This window comes from Thalassophryne amazonica, chromosome 23 (genome assembly GCF_902500255.1).
Source record: "Thalassophryne amazonica chromosome 23, fThaAma1.1, whole genome shotgun sequence".
In the NCBI taxonomy this organism is placed as follows: Eukaryota; Metazoa; Chordata; class Actinopteri; order Batrachoidiformes; family Batrachoididae; genus Thalassophryne; species Thalassophryne amazonica.
The window spans coordinates 35,081,726-35,099,758 of NC_047125.1; the positions used below are offsets into that span (position 1 = coordinate 35,081,726).

Genomic DNA, 18,033 nt, shown 5'->3' on the forward strand with positions numbered 1-18,033 from the left:
GACAGCAGGAAGTAACGAGCCGTAGACGGACAGAGAGAGAGAGAGACGGCTCAGCGCATCAGTCCATCCTCGGCCCCTCAGTGGACAAAAAAGACAGAGCAAGACAGAGACAGTCCTCAGGTCCAGAGGGACACAAAACGACAGAATCCTTAATTACAGAGAAAAAAAACTGTAGAATAGACAAACCAGTCCTGTGCTTCAAAAGGAAAAGAGAGAGAGAGAGAAAGAGACAGAGAGAGAGAGACAGAGAGAGAGAGAGAGGCGTTCTGCTCCCTCTGTCATCCCTCAGTCCTCCTCCGCTCCCACTTTCTCTCTCCAACCGTCGCTCTCTCTATCTCTGAAGGAATCCCCTCCCCTCAGTGATGTCACTTGACTGCCAGCTGAGAGAGAGAGAGAGAGAGAGAGACAGAGAGAGAGAGAGAGAGTAGAGAGAATGATTTCCACACACACACACACACACACACACTCATACATTCAGGATGATGTGGTCGCTATGGCGACCACCATCCTTGCCGTTGCCATGGAGACGGCTGAGCAGAAAGCAGAGAGATGCATCACATGGAGAGTGGGCACATGCAGCCCACGCCTCTCAGTGATTAACACTGCAGAGCGCCCCCTGGCTGTAAGGCTCTCTCTGCATAGCTGAATATTAATGTGATGACCTCCGACCTCTGGACAGGTGTGGACATCTGTAACTCTAATGATCTGATTTCCAACATCAAACCTACACACACATTTATATGTGCTCTGAAATATGACCAAACCACAGACCCACAGGACCCACACCTGCACCACAGGACCCACACCTGCACCACAGACCCACACTTGCACAATAGGACCAACACCTGCACGACACCTCCACCACAGGACTCACATCTACACCACAGGACCCACACCTCCACCACAGGACCCACACCTACTACACCATAGGACCCATACCTGCACCACAGGACCCTCACCTGCACCACAGGACTCATACCTGCACCACAGGACCCAGATCTCCACCACAGAACTCACACCTCCACCACAGGACCCACACCTGCACCACAGGACCCACACCTGCACCACAGGACCCACATCTACACCATAGGACCCTCACCTCCACCACAGGACCCACACCTCCACCACAGGACCCACATCTGCACCACAGGACCCACACCTCCACCACAGGACCCACACCTGCACCACAGAACGCACACCTCCACCACAGGACCCTCACCTGCACCACAGGACCCTCACCTGCACCACAGGACCCTCACCTGCACTACAGGACCCACACCTGCACCACATGACCCACACCTGCACCACAGGACCCACACCTGCACGACACCTCCACCACAGGACTCACATCTACACCACAGGACCCACACGTCCACCACAGGACCCACACCTGCACCACAGGACCCACATGTCCACCACAGCACCCACACCTGCACCACAGGACCCACACCTCCACCACAGGACCCACACCTCCACCACAGGACCCACACCTGCACCACAGGACCCTCACCTGCACCACAGGACCCTCACCTCCACCACAGGACTCTCACCTCCACCACAGGACTCTCACCTCCACCCCAGGACCCACACCTGCACCCCAGGATACACACCTTCACCACAGGACTCACACCTTCACCACAGGACCTGCACCACAGAATTCACACCTCCACCCCAGGACCCACACTTACACCACAGAACCCACCCCTACACCACAGAACCCACCCCTACACCACAGGACCCACACCTTCACCACAGGACTCACACCTTCACCACAGAACTCACACCTCCACCACAGGACCCACACCTGCACCACAGATCTCACACCTCCACCACAGGACCCACACCTCCACCACAGGACCCACAGCTACACCACAGGACCCACACCTGCACCACAGGACCCGCACCTACACCACAGGACCCATACCTCCACTACAGGACTCATACCTGCATCACAGGACCCACAGGACCCACACCTCCACCACAGGACACTAAATGATTTTGAAGGGCATCTGAAGTCCACAGGTGAGTCTGCTCAGCTTTGTTTTTTGTTTTGTTTTTTCTCACAGAACATCTGAATGTGGCAACAAGTAGCTGTGTGTTGTTTTTTCTTCTTCTGGGGATCAGACTGTGAACCCCAGTCAGGAGCCGCTTTGTGAGATCAGAATTAACTTGTACTGATAAAAAGGGAAACTGTAGACCTGCTGATTGTGACCCAGGTTAAAATGACAACACAAACTGTGAGGGCTTATGTTCTACAGGACTCTTTGATCTGGATCAGACCCTGAGCTGGAGAATCTGAGTGCTGCCGCCCTCTGCTGGCCAAATTGTTGACTGACTGTTAAATATGAATAGATGTACCAGAACTCAGCAAACTAACTCTCATCCTGGAGTGTCCAAGTGTCCAGCCTGCTAACCCAACCATCATTGAAACACGTCCACCAGAAGAAGACGGTCTGTGGGGTGTGTGACTGTACGTACAGTGACCGCGGCAGGGTGCGTGTAGCCGTCCAGGTGTGCGTGTGTCAGTTCACTGCTGCGTCCGTGCGTCACGTGACCAGGGCTGGGGTCAGTGGGTGGAGTCTCATTATTTTGGTAACGATACTTCTGCAGAGACATGGAGACAGATGCATGAGCTGTTAGCATGTTAATGCAGTGGTACCCACCAGGATACCCACCAGTCATTACAGATACTTGGTGGAACCTTAGCAGTTTTTCTTTAAGCTGAGAACCCCCTCATGAACCCTTACAACAGTCTCAAGGACACCTAGAATTGTTGAAGCCTTTGCTTCTGTTCCTCATGGACACACTGAACCTCTTTGGAAACCTTTAGATCCACCTCATAGACCTCAACATCATCCTCACCAAACCACGGAACTCTGTTTTTCAGGCCTCTAGAACATCAGGAACCAAGAACCATTTATCCAGGAACCTCCCTGGATAAATCGCCATGTGACCCCATTCATAAAGGGTCCTACAGAAGCCTTCCTCTCCTTCAGACCTGGAGAGCCTCATACTGATCCAGCAGCAGATCTTAACCGATTCCCAGAAACTATTAGAACCTGTTCATGGATCTTTATTTCCTCATCTCATAGACTCCTGTTGGCTCGTACATCTTCCTCAAGGATGCTCAGAACCTCATGTAGCAAGAACCTCAGCTGATCCTAACAATCGTATGATGGATCCTTCCAACCTTATTATGGATCCTTCCAACCTTATTATGGATCCTAACAACCTTATGATGCATCCTAACAATCTTATGACGGATCCTTTCAACCTTATGATGGATCCAAACAACCTTATGATGGATCCTAACAACCTCATGGTGGATTCTCACAATCTTATGATGGATACTAGCAACTTTATGGTGGATCCTTCCAACCTTATGATGGATCTTAACAACTTTATGGTGGATCCTTTCAACCTTATGATGGACCCAAACAATCTTATGATGGACCAAAACAACTTATGATAGATCCTAACAACCTTATGATGGATCCTAACAACCTCATGGTGGATCCTTCCAACCTTATGATGGATCCTAACAACCTTATGATGGATCCTGACAACCTCATGGTGGATCCTTCCCACTTTAAGATGGATCCTAAAAACCTCATGGTGGAGCCTAACAACCTTATGATGGATCCTTGCAACCTCATGGTGGATCCTAACAACCTCATGGTGGATCCTAACAACCTCGTGGTGGATCCTAACAACCTTGTGGTGGATCCTTCCAACCTTTTGATGGATCCTAACAACTTTATGGTATATCCTAACAACCTTGTGGTGGATCCTTCCAACCTTATGGTGGATCCTAACAACCTCATGGTGGATCCTAACAACCTCATGGTGGATCCTAACAACCTTATGGTGGATCCTAACAACCTTGTGGTGGATCCTAACAACCTTATGGTGGATCCTAACAACCTTATGGTGGATCCTAACAACTTTATGGTGGATCCTTTCAACCTTATGATGGATCCTAACAACCTTATGGTGGATCCTTCCAACCTTATGATGGATCCTAACAACTTTATGGTGGATGCTTCCAACCTTATGATGGATCCTAACAACTTTATGGTGGATCCTTTCAACCATATAATGGATCCTTCCAACCTTATGATGCATCCTTCCAACATTATGATGCATCCTTACAACCTTATGATCCATCCTTACAACCTCATGGTGGATCCTTACAACCTTATGATCCATCCTAACAACCTCATGGTGGATCCTTACAACCTTATGATGGATCCTAACAACCTCATGGTGGATCCTTACAACCTTATGATCCATCAATCAATCAATCAATTTTTTTTATATAGCGCCAAATCACAACAAACAGTTGCCCCAAGGCGCTTTATATTGTAAGGCAAGGCCATACAATAATTATGTAAAACCCCAACGGTCAAAACGACCCCCTGTGAGCAAGCACTTGGCTACAGTGGGAAGGAAAAACTCCCTTTTAACAGGAAGAAACCTCCAGCAGAACCAGGCTCAGGGAGGGGCAGTCCTCTGCTGGGACTGGTTGGGGCTGAGGGAGAGAACCAGGAAAAAGACATGCTGTGGAGGGGAGCAGAGATCGATCACTAATGATTAAATGCAGAGTGGTGCATACAGAGCAGAAAGAGAAAGAAACAGTGCATCATGGGAACCCCCCAGCAGTCTACGTCTATAGCAGCATAACTAAGGGATGGTTCAGGGTCACCTGATCCAGCCCTAACTATAAGCTTTAGCAAAAAGGAAAGTTTTAAGCCTAATCTTAAAAGTAGAGAGGGTGTCTGTCTCCCTGATCTGAATTGGGAGCTGGTTCCACAGGAGAGGAGCCTGAAAGCTGAAGGCTCTGCCTCCCATTCTACTCTTACAAACCCTAGGAACTACAAGTAAGCCTGCAGTCTGAGAGCGAAGCGCTCTATTGGGGTGATATGGTACTACGAGGTCCCTAAGATAAGATGGGACCTGATTATTCAAAACCTTATAAGTAAGAAGAAGAATTTTAAATTCTATTCTAGAATTAACAGGAAGCCAATGAAGAGAGGCCAATATGGGTGAGATATGCTCTCTCCTTCCAGTCCCCGTCAGTACTCTAGCTGCAGCATTTTGAATTAACTGAAGGCTTTTTAGGGAACTTTTAGGACAACCTGATAATAATGAATTACAATAGTCCAGCCTAGAGGAAATAAATGCATGAATTAGTTTTTCAGCATCACTCTGAGACAAGACCTTTCTAATTTTAGAGATATTGCGTAAATGCAAAAAAGCAGTCCTACATATTTGTTTAATATGCGCTTTGAATGACATATCCTGATCAAAAATGACTCCAAGATTTCTCACAGTATTACTAGAGGTCAGGGTAATTCCATCCCGAGTAAGGATCTGGTTAGACACCATGTTTCTAAGATTTGTGGGGCCAAGTACAATAACTTCAGTTTTATCTGAGTTTAAAAGCAGGAAATTAGAGGTCATCCATGTCTTTATGTCTGTAAGACAATCCTGCAGTTTAGCTAATTGGTGTGTGTCCTCTGGCTTCATGGATAGATAAAGCTGGGTATCATCTGCGTAACAATGAAAATTTAAGCAATACCGTCTAATAATACTGCCCAAGGGAAGCATGTATAAAGTGAATAAAATTGGTCCTAGCACAGAACCTTGTGGAACTCCATAATTAACTTTAGTCTGTGAAGAAGATTCCCCATTTACATGAACAAATTGTAATCTATTAGACAAATATGATTCAAACCACCGCAGCGCAGTGCCTTTAATACCTATGGCATGCTCTAATCTCTGTAATAAAATTTTATGGTCAACAGTATCAAAAGCAGCACTGAGGTCTAACAGAACAAGCACAGAGATGAGTCCACTGTCTGAGGCCATAAGAAGATCATTTGTAACCTTCACTAATGCTGTTTCTGTACTATGATGAATTCTAAAACCTGACTGAAACTCTTCAAATAGACCATTCCTCTGCAGATGATCAGTTAGCTGTTTTACAACTACCCTTTCAAGAATTTTTGAGAGAAAAGGAAGGTTGGAGATTGGCCTATAATTAGCTAAGATAGCTGGGTCAAGTGAAGGCTTTTTAAGTAATGGTTTAATTACTGCCACCTTAAAAGCCTGTGGTACATAGCCAACTAACAAAGATAGATTGATCATATTTAAGATCGAAGCATTAAATAATGGTAGGGCTTCCTTGAGCAGCCTGGTAGGAATGGGGTCTAATAAACATGTTGATGGTTTGGATGAAGTAACTAATGAAAATAACTCAGACAGAACAATCGGAGAGAAAGAGTCTAACCAAATACCGGCATCACTGAAAGCAGCCAAAGATAACGATACGTCTTTGGGATGGTTATGAGTAATTTTTTCTCTAATAGTTAAAATTTTGTTAGCAAAGAAAGTCATGAAGTCATTACTAGTTAAAGTTAATGGAATACTCAGCTCAATAGAGCTCTGACTCTTTGTCAGCCTGGCTACAGTGCTGAAAAGAAACCTGGGGTTGTTCTTATTTTCTTCAATTAGTGATGAGTAGAAAGATGTCCTAGCTTTACGGAGGGCTTTTTTATAGAGCAACAGACTCTTTTTCCAGGCTAAGTGAAGATCTTCTAAATTAGTGAGACGCCATTTCCTCTCCAACTTACGGGTTATCTGCTTTAAGCTACGAGTTTGTGAGTTATACCACGGAGTCAGACACTTCTGATTTAAAGCTCTCTTTTTCAGAGGAGCTACAGCATCCAAAGTTGTCTTCAATGAGGATGTAAAACTATTGACGAGATACTCTATCTCACTTACAGAGTTTAGGTAGCTACTCTGCACTGTGTTGGTATATGGCATTAGAGAACATAAAGAAGGAATCATATCCTTAAACCTAGTTACAGCGCTTTCTGAAAGACTTCTAGTGTAATGAAACTTATTCCCTACTGCTGGGTAGTCCATCAGAGTAAATGTAAATGTTATTAAGAAATGATCAGACAGAAGGGAGTTTTCAGGGAATACTGTTAAGTCTTCTATTTCCATACCATAAGTCAGAACAAGATCTAAGATATGATTAAAGTGGTGGGTGGACTCATTTACTTTTTGAGCAAAGCCAATAGAGTCTAATAATAGATTAAATGCAGTGTTGAGGCTGTCATTCTCAGCATCTATGTGGATGTTAAAATCGCCCACTATAATTATCTTATCTGAGCTAAGCACTAAGTCAGACAAAAGGTCTGAAAATTCACAGAGGAACTCACAGTAACGACCAGGTGGACGATAGATAATAACAAATAAAACTGGTTTTTGGGACTTCCAATTTGGATGGACAAGACTAAGAGACAAGCTTTCAAATGAATTAAAGCTCTGTCTGGGTTTTTGATTAATTAATAAGCTGGAATGGAAGATTGCTGCTAATCCGCCGCCTCGGCCCGTGCTACGAGCATTCTGACAGTTAGTGTGACTCGGGGGTGTTGACTCATTTAAACTAACATATTCATCCTGCTGTAACCAGGTTTCTGTAAGGCAGAATAAATCAATATGTTGATCAATTATTATATCATTTACTAACAGGGACTTAGAAGAGAGAGACCTAATGTTTAATAGACCACATTTAACTGTTTTAGTCTGTGGTGCAGTTGAAGGTGCTATATTATTTTTTCTTTTTGAATTTTTATGCTTAAATAGATTTTTGCTGGTTATTGGTAGTCTGGGAGCAGGCACCGTCTCTACGGGGATGGGGTAATGAGGGGATGGCAGGGGGAGAGAAGCTGCAGAGAGGTGTGTAAGACTACAACTCTGCTTCCTGGTCCCAACCCTGGATAGTCACGGTTTGGAGGATTTAAGAAAATTGGTCAGATTTCTAGAAATGAGAGCTGCTCCATCCAAAGTGGGATGGATGCCGTCTCTCCTAACAAGACCAGGTTTTCCCCAGAAGCTTTGCCAATTATCTATGAAGCCCACATCATTTTTTTGGACACCACTCAGACAGCCAGCAATTCAAGGAGAACATGCGGCTAAACATGTCACTCCCTGTCTGATTGGGGAGGGGCCCAGAGAAAACTACAGAGTCCGACATTGTTTTTGCAAAGTTACACACCGATTTAATGTTAATTTTAGTGACCTCCGATTGGCGTAACCGAGTGTCATTACTGCCGACGTGAATTACAATCTTACCAAATTTACACTTAGCCTTAGCCAGCAGTTTCAAATTTCCTTCAATGTCGCCTGCTCTGGCCCCCGGAAGACAATTGACTATGGTTGCTGGTGTCGCTAACTTCACATTTCTCAAAACAGAGTCGCCAATAACCAGAGTTTGATCCTCGGCGGGTGTGTCGTCGAGTGGGGAAAAACGGTTAGAAATGTGAACGGGTTGGCGGTGTACACGGGGCTTCTGTTTAGGGCTACGCTTCCTCCTCACAGTCACCCAGTCAGCCTGCTTTCCCGGCTGCTCGGGATCTGCCAGGGGGTAACTAACGGCGGCTAAGCTACCTTGGTCCGCACCAACTACAGGGGCCTGGCTAGCTGTAGAATTTTCCACGGTGCGGAGCCGAGTCTCCAATTCGCCCAGCCTGGCCTCCAAAGCTACGAATAAGCTACACTTATTACAAGTACCGTTACTGCTAAAGGAGGCCGAGGAATAACTAAACATTTCACACCCAGAGCAGAAAAGTGCGGGAGAGACAGGAGACGCCGCCATGCTAAATCGGCTAAGAGCTAGTAGCTACGCTAAGCTAGCGGATTCTTAAAAACACGCAAAGTGAATAATGTGTGAATAATTTAGAGGTGATTCAGCAGAAGGAGTGCTTTAGTTAAGGCACGTAAAGATTACACTGGGAAACAAATCATAATCTAGATAACTAGATCAATCTAACTGCGCAGATTAAACAGCTAACAGATACAGAAAAACACCGCTGTACTCCGGAACAGGAAGTGATACAATACCGCAGTGAGAGCCAGCAGTATTCTAAGCAGTATCCTTACAACCTTATGATGGATCCTAACAACCTCATGGTGGATCCTTACAACCTTATGATCCATCCTTACAACCTTATGATCCATCCTTCCAACTTATGATGGATCCTAACAACCTCTTGGACATTTTTGAAACCACTTTGAGTTCACTTCCCTTGACCCTCATCCTTGGCTCCTTGATCCTTGCCACATGTACCGTAGACCTGCCATATTTAGGAACTAATCTAATTAAACATCAAAATAACATAAACACAGTGATGGAAATCAGATTTTGATGTGTTTGCTGTTGAAACAAGAAGCCTTTGAAAGGCCAACCGCATGGCATGTGACATCACCGGTTAGAGGAGGAGCCAGTCATCATTCATTAAAACAACCCTGCACACATCTGATCTGTAATGTCATCTGATCAATTAATAATTAGCACACAAGTGGATGGAAAAAATAACCTTTAACCTGTATATGAGGTGAAAGTCGAGCAGACACACTGATCCTGTACCTGAAGTCTGCATAAAACCAGGAGTTACACAGCTGACATCTGTCTGCCTTCAAAGAATTTGATGAATATTATTTTTCTTATTTTTTTCAAACATTGTTTTATTATTATTGGTGACCTTTGATTGGTGGTTTTTGATCCTGATCACTCATTTATTATCCTGAGTGTTAACCTTTGATCTCGATCATTCATCTTTGATCCTCATTGGTAACCTTTCATGGGTGAACATTGATTGTGATTGCTCACTTTTGGTCCTCATTGACTTTGATTCTAAAAACTCCTCTTTGATCCTGAATGGTGATATTTGATCTTGATCACTGAACTTTTATCCTCATCTGTGACTGATTTTGAGGGCTCATCTTTGATCCTCATGTGTGACTTTTCATGTGTGACCTTTGATCCTGATCATTCATTTTTGGTCCTCATTGACATTTGATTCTGAACACTCATCTTTGATCCTGAGTGGGGATCTTTGATTTTGATCAGTGAACTGTGATCTTTATTGGTGACTGATCTTGAGGGCTCATTTTTGATCCTCTTTGGTGACCTTTGCTCTTGAGGGCTCATATTTGATCCTCATTGGTGACCTTAGTTTTGTGGCCTTTGACCCTGATTGCTCATCTTTATTCTTCATTGACCTTTTACACTGAACACTCATCTTTTATTTTGATTTGCGACCTTTGATCCTGATCACTTATCTATGATTCTGATCATTCCTCTTTGATCATTATCATTTATCTTTGATTGCTGTTCGGTCACCTTTGATATGTATCACTGCCATTTTATACTGATAACTCATCTTTGATCGTGTTCACTTATCTTTGATTGCTGATTGGTCTTTGTTCTTTGATCCTTATCACTGTCTTTTTACCCTGATCACTCATCTTTGATCTCTGATTTTTCCTGTTGCACCATTGTTTGTTTGTTTTAAACATGATCAATAAACTTTGATCTTTGAGCTTTTCCACAGAGGATTTTTTGTCATTCATAAGTCTGTCTTTGATCTTTGGCCCTGATTACTTTGGACAGTCATCTCTTTTGCTCTTGCTCTAATAGTGGAGTAACAGGTTTATGATCAGCATGAGAGCAGACTCTAAAAACACTCATCCACGCACCAGGAGGCGCTAAAGAGCACCTCAGTGGCAGGAATGAGGGTGAGATAAGTTCTGTTGGGGAATAGAACCAACAACTGTCTGGCCTTGAAGCCGCAGCTCAAACCTTCAGGCTTGGATTAAGTACATGAAATTAACTGACATTTGATCTGAAATATTTCATCCACCAGTTTGCGGTGACGTTTGATAAAGTGGATCATTGTGACTGAGAGCCTTTAGCCTGGAGCTACGACTAAGTCGTCCACGTGCAACAGCCCACGTGGACGCCACACGTCTCCTGTGGTCCTGACGTCTCCCTCCGGCTCTGCTGTTTCATAAAACCTTAATTCATTCTTTTGGAGACTGACACTTTTGTTCATGTTCCTGATAAAAGCTCCGTTTTAAAGCACAAACTCTGGTTTAGTTTCTGCAGCTGTTTGCATCTCTTGTGTACGCGGGACGTGTTATTGGCTCCAGGCCCAAAGCTTCCATAAAAACGTGGTTAGTCACAGCCGGAAAAATAAAATCGAACTTCAGATAACTGAAAAACTGAACAGGTCTGAGCTGGTTCTGGTGTCTTTTTGGGTCCATTCAAGACAACTGCAGTCAAAAAAAGAACAAGAATTGTGCATCCATTAGTGGTGATGTTGTAGCTAAAGATAGAAAAAGCTATTTCTGTCCCACCGCTTCCATCTCCAATTTATCTGCTGCACTTCAAGACTAAAACTGTTTCATCAAACCTCAAAAAACATCAGAACCAAAGCATTAAAAAACACTTTTAAATATATACATGTAAGTATGTATATCATATGTATAAGCATCAAAAGTAAAAAATAATTTAAACTACAGCATCAAATATATTGTTAAAAAGTAAATATAATCTGAACTAAAGGAAAAATACCAACAACAACAACAATGTGAGACGGTATGAACCATAAAACCCCACACCTGAACTACAGCATCAAAAAATACTGTAACAAGAAATAAAAAATAACCTGAACTACAGCATCAAAAAATACTGTAACAAGAAATAAAAAATAACCTGAACTACAGCATCAAAAAATACTGTAACAAGAAATAAAAAATAACCTGAACTACAGCATCAAAAAACACTGTAAAAGAAACAAAAAAATTACCTGAACTACAGCATCAAAAAAAAAAAAATGTTGCAACAAGAAAAAAACAAAAAGCTGAACTACAGCATCAAAAATACTGTAACAAGAAATAAAAAATAGCCTGAACTACAGCATCAAAAAATACTGTAACAATAAATAAAAAATAGCCTGAACTACAGCATCAAAAAATACTGTAACAATAAATAAAAATAGCCTGAACTACAGCATCAAAAATACTGTAACAAGAAATAAAAAATAACCTGAACTACAGCATCAAAAATACTGTAAAAAAAAAACCTGAACTACAGCATCAAAAAAATACTGTAACAAGAAATAAAAAATAATCTGAACTACAGCATCAAAAAATACTGTAACAAGAAATTAAAAAAATTACCTGAACTACAGCATCAAAAAATTACTGTAAAAGAAACAAAAAATTACCTGAACTACAGCATCAAAAAAAATGTTGCAACAAGAAAAAAAAAAAAAGCTGAACTACAGCATCAAAAATACTGTAACAAGAAATAAAAAATAGCCTGAACTACAGCATCAAAAAATACTGTAACAATAAATAGAAAATAGCCTGAACTACAGCATCAAAAAATACTGTAACAATAAATAGAAAATAGCCTGAACTACAGCATCAAAAAATACTGTAACAATAAATAAAAATAGCCTGAACTACAGCATCAAAATACTGTAACAAGAAATAAAAAATAACCTGAACTACAGCATCAAAAATACTGTAAAAAAAAAACCCTGAACTACAGCATCAAAAAATACTGTAACAAGAAATAAAAAATAATCTGAACTACAGCATCAAAAAATACTGTAACAAGAAATAAAAAAAATTACCTGAACTACAGCATCAAAAATACTGTAACAAGAAATAAAAACAATTACCTGAACTACAGCATCAAAAAAAATGTTGCAACAAGAAGAAAAAAAGCTGAACTACAGCATCAAAAATACTGTAACAAGAAATAAAAAATAACCTGAACTACAGCATCAAAAAATACTGTAACAATAAATAAAAAATAGCCTGAACTACAGCATCAAAAAAATACTGTAACAATAAATAAAAAATAGCCTGAACTACAGCATCAAAAATACTGTAACAAGAAATAAAAAATAACCTGAACTACAGCATCAAAAATACTGTTAAAAAAAAACCTGAACTACAGCATCAAAAAATACTGTAACAAGAAATAAAAAATAACCTGAACTACAACATCAAAAATACTGTAACAAGAAATAAAAAATAGCCTGAACTACAGCATCAAAAAATACTGTAAAAGAAACAAAAAAATTACCTGAACTACAGCATCAAAAAAAATGTTGCAACAAGAAAAAAAAAAAAGCTGAACTACAGCATCAAAAATACTGTAACAAGAAATAAAAAATAGCCTGAACTACAGCATCAAAAAATACTGTAACAATAAATAAAAAATAGCCTGAACTACGGCATCAAAAAATACTGTAACAATAAATAAAAATAGCCTGAACTACAGCATCAAAAATACTGTAACAAGAAATAAAAAAACCTGAACTACAGCATCAAAAAATACTGTAAAAAAAAAAAACCTGAACTACAGCATCAAAAAATACTGTAACAAGAAATAAAAAATAATCTGAACTACAGCATCAAAAAATACTGTAACAAGAAATAAAAAAAATTACCTGAACTACAGCATCAAAAACACTGTAACAAGAAATAAAAAAAAATTACCTGAACTACAGCATCAAAAAATAATGTAAAAGAAACAAAACAATTACCTGAACTACAGCATCAAAAAAAATGTTGCAACAAGAAAAAAAAGAAAGCTGAACTACAGCATCAAAAATACTGTAACAAGAAATAAAAAATAACCTGAACTACAGCATCAAAAAATACTGTAACAATAAATAAAAAATAGCCTGAACTACAGCATCAAAAAATACTGTAACAATAAATAAAAAATAGCCTGAACTACAGCATCAAAAATACTGTAACAAGAAATAAAAAATAACCTGAACTACAGCATCAAAAATACTGTTAAAAAAAACCCTGAACTACAGCATCAAAAAATACTGTAACAAGAAATAAAAAATAACCTGAACTACAACATCAAAAATACTGTAACAAGAAATAAAAAATATTCTGTACTAAAGTAAAAAATCAAAAATGACCTGGACTAAAACATGAAAAAACTGAAATTAAAACAAATGAATAAATACAAATTACTGGAACAAAAGCAAAAAATGATATTGTACAAATAAGAATAATTTTAAAAAAAAATCCTGTCAAAAAATATTGAAAAATTACCTGAACTGAAGCATCAAAAATACTGCATCAATAACTAAAAAAAAAAAAAAAAAAAAAAAACCTGTATTAAAAAACAACAAATAAATAAATTAAATTAAAAATAACCTGAACTAAAACATGAACAGAAATTAAAACAAATAAATAAAATTACTGAAACTAAAGCAAAAACAATATTGTACATATATATATATATATATATATATATCCTGTCAAGCAAATTAAAAAATTACCTAACTGAAGCATCAAAAATACTGGAGAAACAAAAGCCTGAACACCAAAGTAGTGTAGAAATAAAGAGTAACAAACAAAAACATCAAAACTGCTGCAACAAATAAAAATAAGCTGAACTAAAGTATCAAAAATACTGTAAAAATGTGTTTTCTACAGTAACCTGAGCTGAAGTATCAGACAATACTATAATAAATATACAACAAAATAAAAATAAGTTTGGCTAAACCATCAGAAAATCCTGAACTAAATCATATAAAACTACTGTAAAAAAAGTAACCACATCAGAAAATACTGTAAATATAAAACTAAATGTACTGAGAGGAAACAACAGAATATACTCGTATATACAGTGAGGAAAATAAGTATTTGAACACCCTGCAGTTTTACAAGTTCTCCCACTTAGAAATCATGGAGGGGTCTGAAATTTTCATCTTAGGTTCATGTCCACCGTGAGAGACATAATCTAAAAAAAAAACAAAAAAACTCCGGAAAACACAATGTATGATTTTTTTAAAAATAATTTATTTGTATGTTACTGCTGCATATAAGTATTTGATCACCTACCAACCAGCAAGAATTCTGTCTCTCACAGACCTGTTAATTTGTCTTTAAGAAGCCCTCTTATTCTGCACTCTTTACCTGTATTAATTGCACCTGTTTGAACTTGTTAACCTGTATAAAAGACACCTGTTCACACACTCAATCAATCACACTCCAACCTGTCCACCATAGCCAAGAGCTGTCTAAGGACACCAGGGACAAAACTGTAGACCTGCACAAGGCTGGAATGGACTACAGGACAACAGGCAAGCAGCTTGGTAGAAGACAACAACTGTTAGGATTATTTATTAGAAAGTGGAAGAAACACAAGATGACTGTCAATCTCCCTCGGTCTGGGATTCCATGCAAGATCTCACTTTGTGGGGTAAGGATGATTCTGAGAAAGCTCAGAACTACACAGGAGGACCTGGTCAATGACCTGAAGAGAGCTGGGACCACAGTCACAAAGATTACATTAGTAACACATGATGCTGTCATGGTTTAAAATCCTGCAGGGCAGCAAGGTCCCCCTGCTCAAGCCAGCACATGTCCAGGCCCGTTTGAAGTTCACCAGTGATCATCTGGATGATCCAGAGGAGGCATGGGAGAAGGTCATGTGGTCAGATGAGACCAGAATAGAGCTTTCTGGAATCAACTCCACTTACCATGTTTAGAGGATGAGAACAACCCCAAGAAAACCATCCTAACCGTGAAGCACGGGGGTGGAAACATCATACTCTGGGGGTGCTCTTCTACAAAGGGGACAGGACGACTGCACCGTATTGAAGGGAGGATGGATGGGGTCATGTATTGTGAGATTTTGGCAAACAACCTCCTTCCCTCAGTAAGAGCATTGAAGATGGGTCATGGCTGGGTCTTCAACATGACAATGACCCCAAACACACAGCCAGGGCAACTAAGGAGAGGCTCCGTAAGAAGCATTTCAAGGTCCTGGAGTGGCCTGGCAAGTCTGCAGACCTGAACTCAATAGAAAATCTTTGGAGGGAGCTGAAACTCCAAACCTGAAAGATCTAGAGAAGATCTGTATGGAGGAGTGGACCAAAATCCCTGCTGCAGTGTGTGAAAACCTGGTGAAAAACTACAGGAACCATTTGACCTCTGTAATTGCAAAACAAAGGTTACTGTACCAAATATTAACATTGATTTTCACAGGTGATCAAATACTTATTTGCAACAGTAACATACAAATAAATGATTAAAAAATCATACATTGTGATTTCTGGATTTTTTTTTTTTTTTAGATTATGTCTCTCACAGTGGACAGGAACCCAAGATGGAAATTTCAGACCCCTCCATGATTTCTAAGTGGGAGAACTTGCAAAACCGCAGGGTGTTCAAATACTTATGTTCCTCACTGTATAATCATAAAATACTGTAAACACAAAAGCTGAAAATTCCTTAAGAACTAAAGTAAATATGACCAGCAGCTTCTGGGGGTGAACAGTAAAGCAGACAACGTCCTCCAGAACATGAGTCCAAACCCGGGTGATAGCCAACTACATCCGACAAAGATCGCAGAAATAAACTTGATTGGACCTTAAAACCAAGTGGACTAAAGACAGAAGAAACAGACAAACCTGAAACACACTCCACCACAGCCCCCCCCCAGATCCGCCCCTCGTGTTTGATGTTGAACCCTCTCAGTCACATGCGATTCCGTCTGTCATTTCCTAAACATTCATTCATTCATTTCCTATACTCGCTTATTCCAGGTAATGCTTGCCATGGGGTGGAGCCTATCACAGTAGTCAGTGGATGAGAGGTGGGGATCAGCCTGGACAGGATGCCAGTCTGCCACATGGACACATGGACAGATGGACACAGTGACGCATACCAGGTCACTGCAGCTGGACATCTGTGGGCAAGTGGGAGGAAACACGGAACACGGAGAGAACATGCAAACTCCACAACCATCTGTCTGAGTCAGCCAGGTAACGCATGGGCGTGTCCTTGGGCAGGTAACATGTGGGCGTGTCCGTGTCTGTCTCCAGCAGGTCCTCAGCACTGAGGCACCTGTGTCCTGGATCATGTGCACAGACTGCGTGTCAGATCGTGAAACTCACCACATGGATCCTCCTCGTCTGAGTCTCACTACATCACCGTTAAGCAGCTTCCCTGACGAACGTCACAGATCCTGATCAAAGTCTTTGGGAGTAAAACCAATAATCGAAAATAACAGATTTTACAGTTTCAGTCATACGCTCGCGAACATTCAACAAGCCTTTAGTCTGGTTACAAACCGAGAACCAGTTTGACTTCCAAACTTCTCAGCCAACCTCTAAAACTTTAAAACGGTCTGACGTCCGCGTCCGGTCAAAATATGTGGAGCGATTTTAATGTTAAAACATTTGCACTAAGTAAATACAAACAAACAAACAAACAAACAAACACCTAATCTGAAGGACGGCAGAAGTTTTTGTTTATTAGTGTTTAATAAGCATCAGTTTGATTAAAATCTATCAACTGGTCGAAACACACGTTCATCCAATAAATGTTTAAAATTGATAAGAGAAGCTGCAGAAGTCAATAAATGATTATTGATTTCCACTGAATCAGTAACGATGATTGATCAGATCAGTGACATCACGCTTTGAGTCGTCCGGCTGCAGCCATGCTAAGATAACACACACATGCTAATGTGACCAGGCTAACACACACACACACACACACACACACACACACACACACACACACACACACACACACACACACACTCAACACGTACACGTGAGAGAGAGAGATACGGGAGGACGATGCATGACGCCAAAAAAGAACGAGCACAGTGTGTGTGTGTGTGTGTGTGTGTGTGTGTGTGTGTGTGTGTGTGTGTGTGTGTGTGTGTGTGTTCTTACCTTGGTTGTGACGATGCAGAGACAGTCCATATCCACACACACACACACTCACACACATCCACACACACACATCTTCACTCACACACTCATTCTCAGTCTCTCTCTCTTTCATCTATCTGTCTGTCCTCCCTCCTCTCACTCTTCTGTCCCTCCGTCTGACAGCGCCAAACGAGAGAGAGAGAGGGAGAGAGAGGGAGATCTGAAGGCAGCAGTGCAGGATGGGAGAGCGAGGAAGACGAGCGAGAGGAGGAAGGACAGACAGATGAATAAGACTGTGGTGTGTTTTTAACTCTGGGCGAACAGGGCGAGAGACACCCAGAGAGGGAGAGAGAGAGAGAGAGAGAGAGAGAGAGAGAGAGAGAGAGAGAGAGAGAGAGAGAGAGAGAGAGAGAGAGAGAGAGATGGGGGGTGTTTACCTCCCTGAGTCACTCACTTAGAGAGA

At 41.1% G+C, this 18,033-nt stretch overlaps 1 protein-coding gene across 4 annotated transcripts in view; it reads right to left on the minus strand.

Annotated features, from left to right (window-relative positions):
• Positions 1–17,856, minus strand: part of LOC117504684 (disks large homolog 4-like) — a 46,613-nt gene extending 28,757 nt beyond the window's left edge. For 3 of the 4 annotated variants that reach the window (XM_034164181.1, XM_034164179.1, XM_034164182.1), the window contains exons 1-2: positions 17,592–17,856; positions 2,479–2,604 (exon numbers count right to left, since the gene is read on the minus strand). In XM_034164181.1, the coding sequence (XP_034020072.1) occupies positions 2,479–2,604; positions 17,592–17,621 (156 nt within the window). In that variant the 5' untranslated portion in view covers positions 17,622–17,856. Of the gene's footprint in view, positions 1–2,478; positions 2,605–17,455; positions 17,481–17,591 lie in introns of those variants that run through there. The other variant, XM_034164180.1, reaches the window with a different exon arrangement.
• Positions 17,857–18,033: the final 177 nt, after the last annotated feature.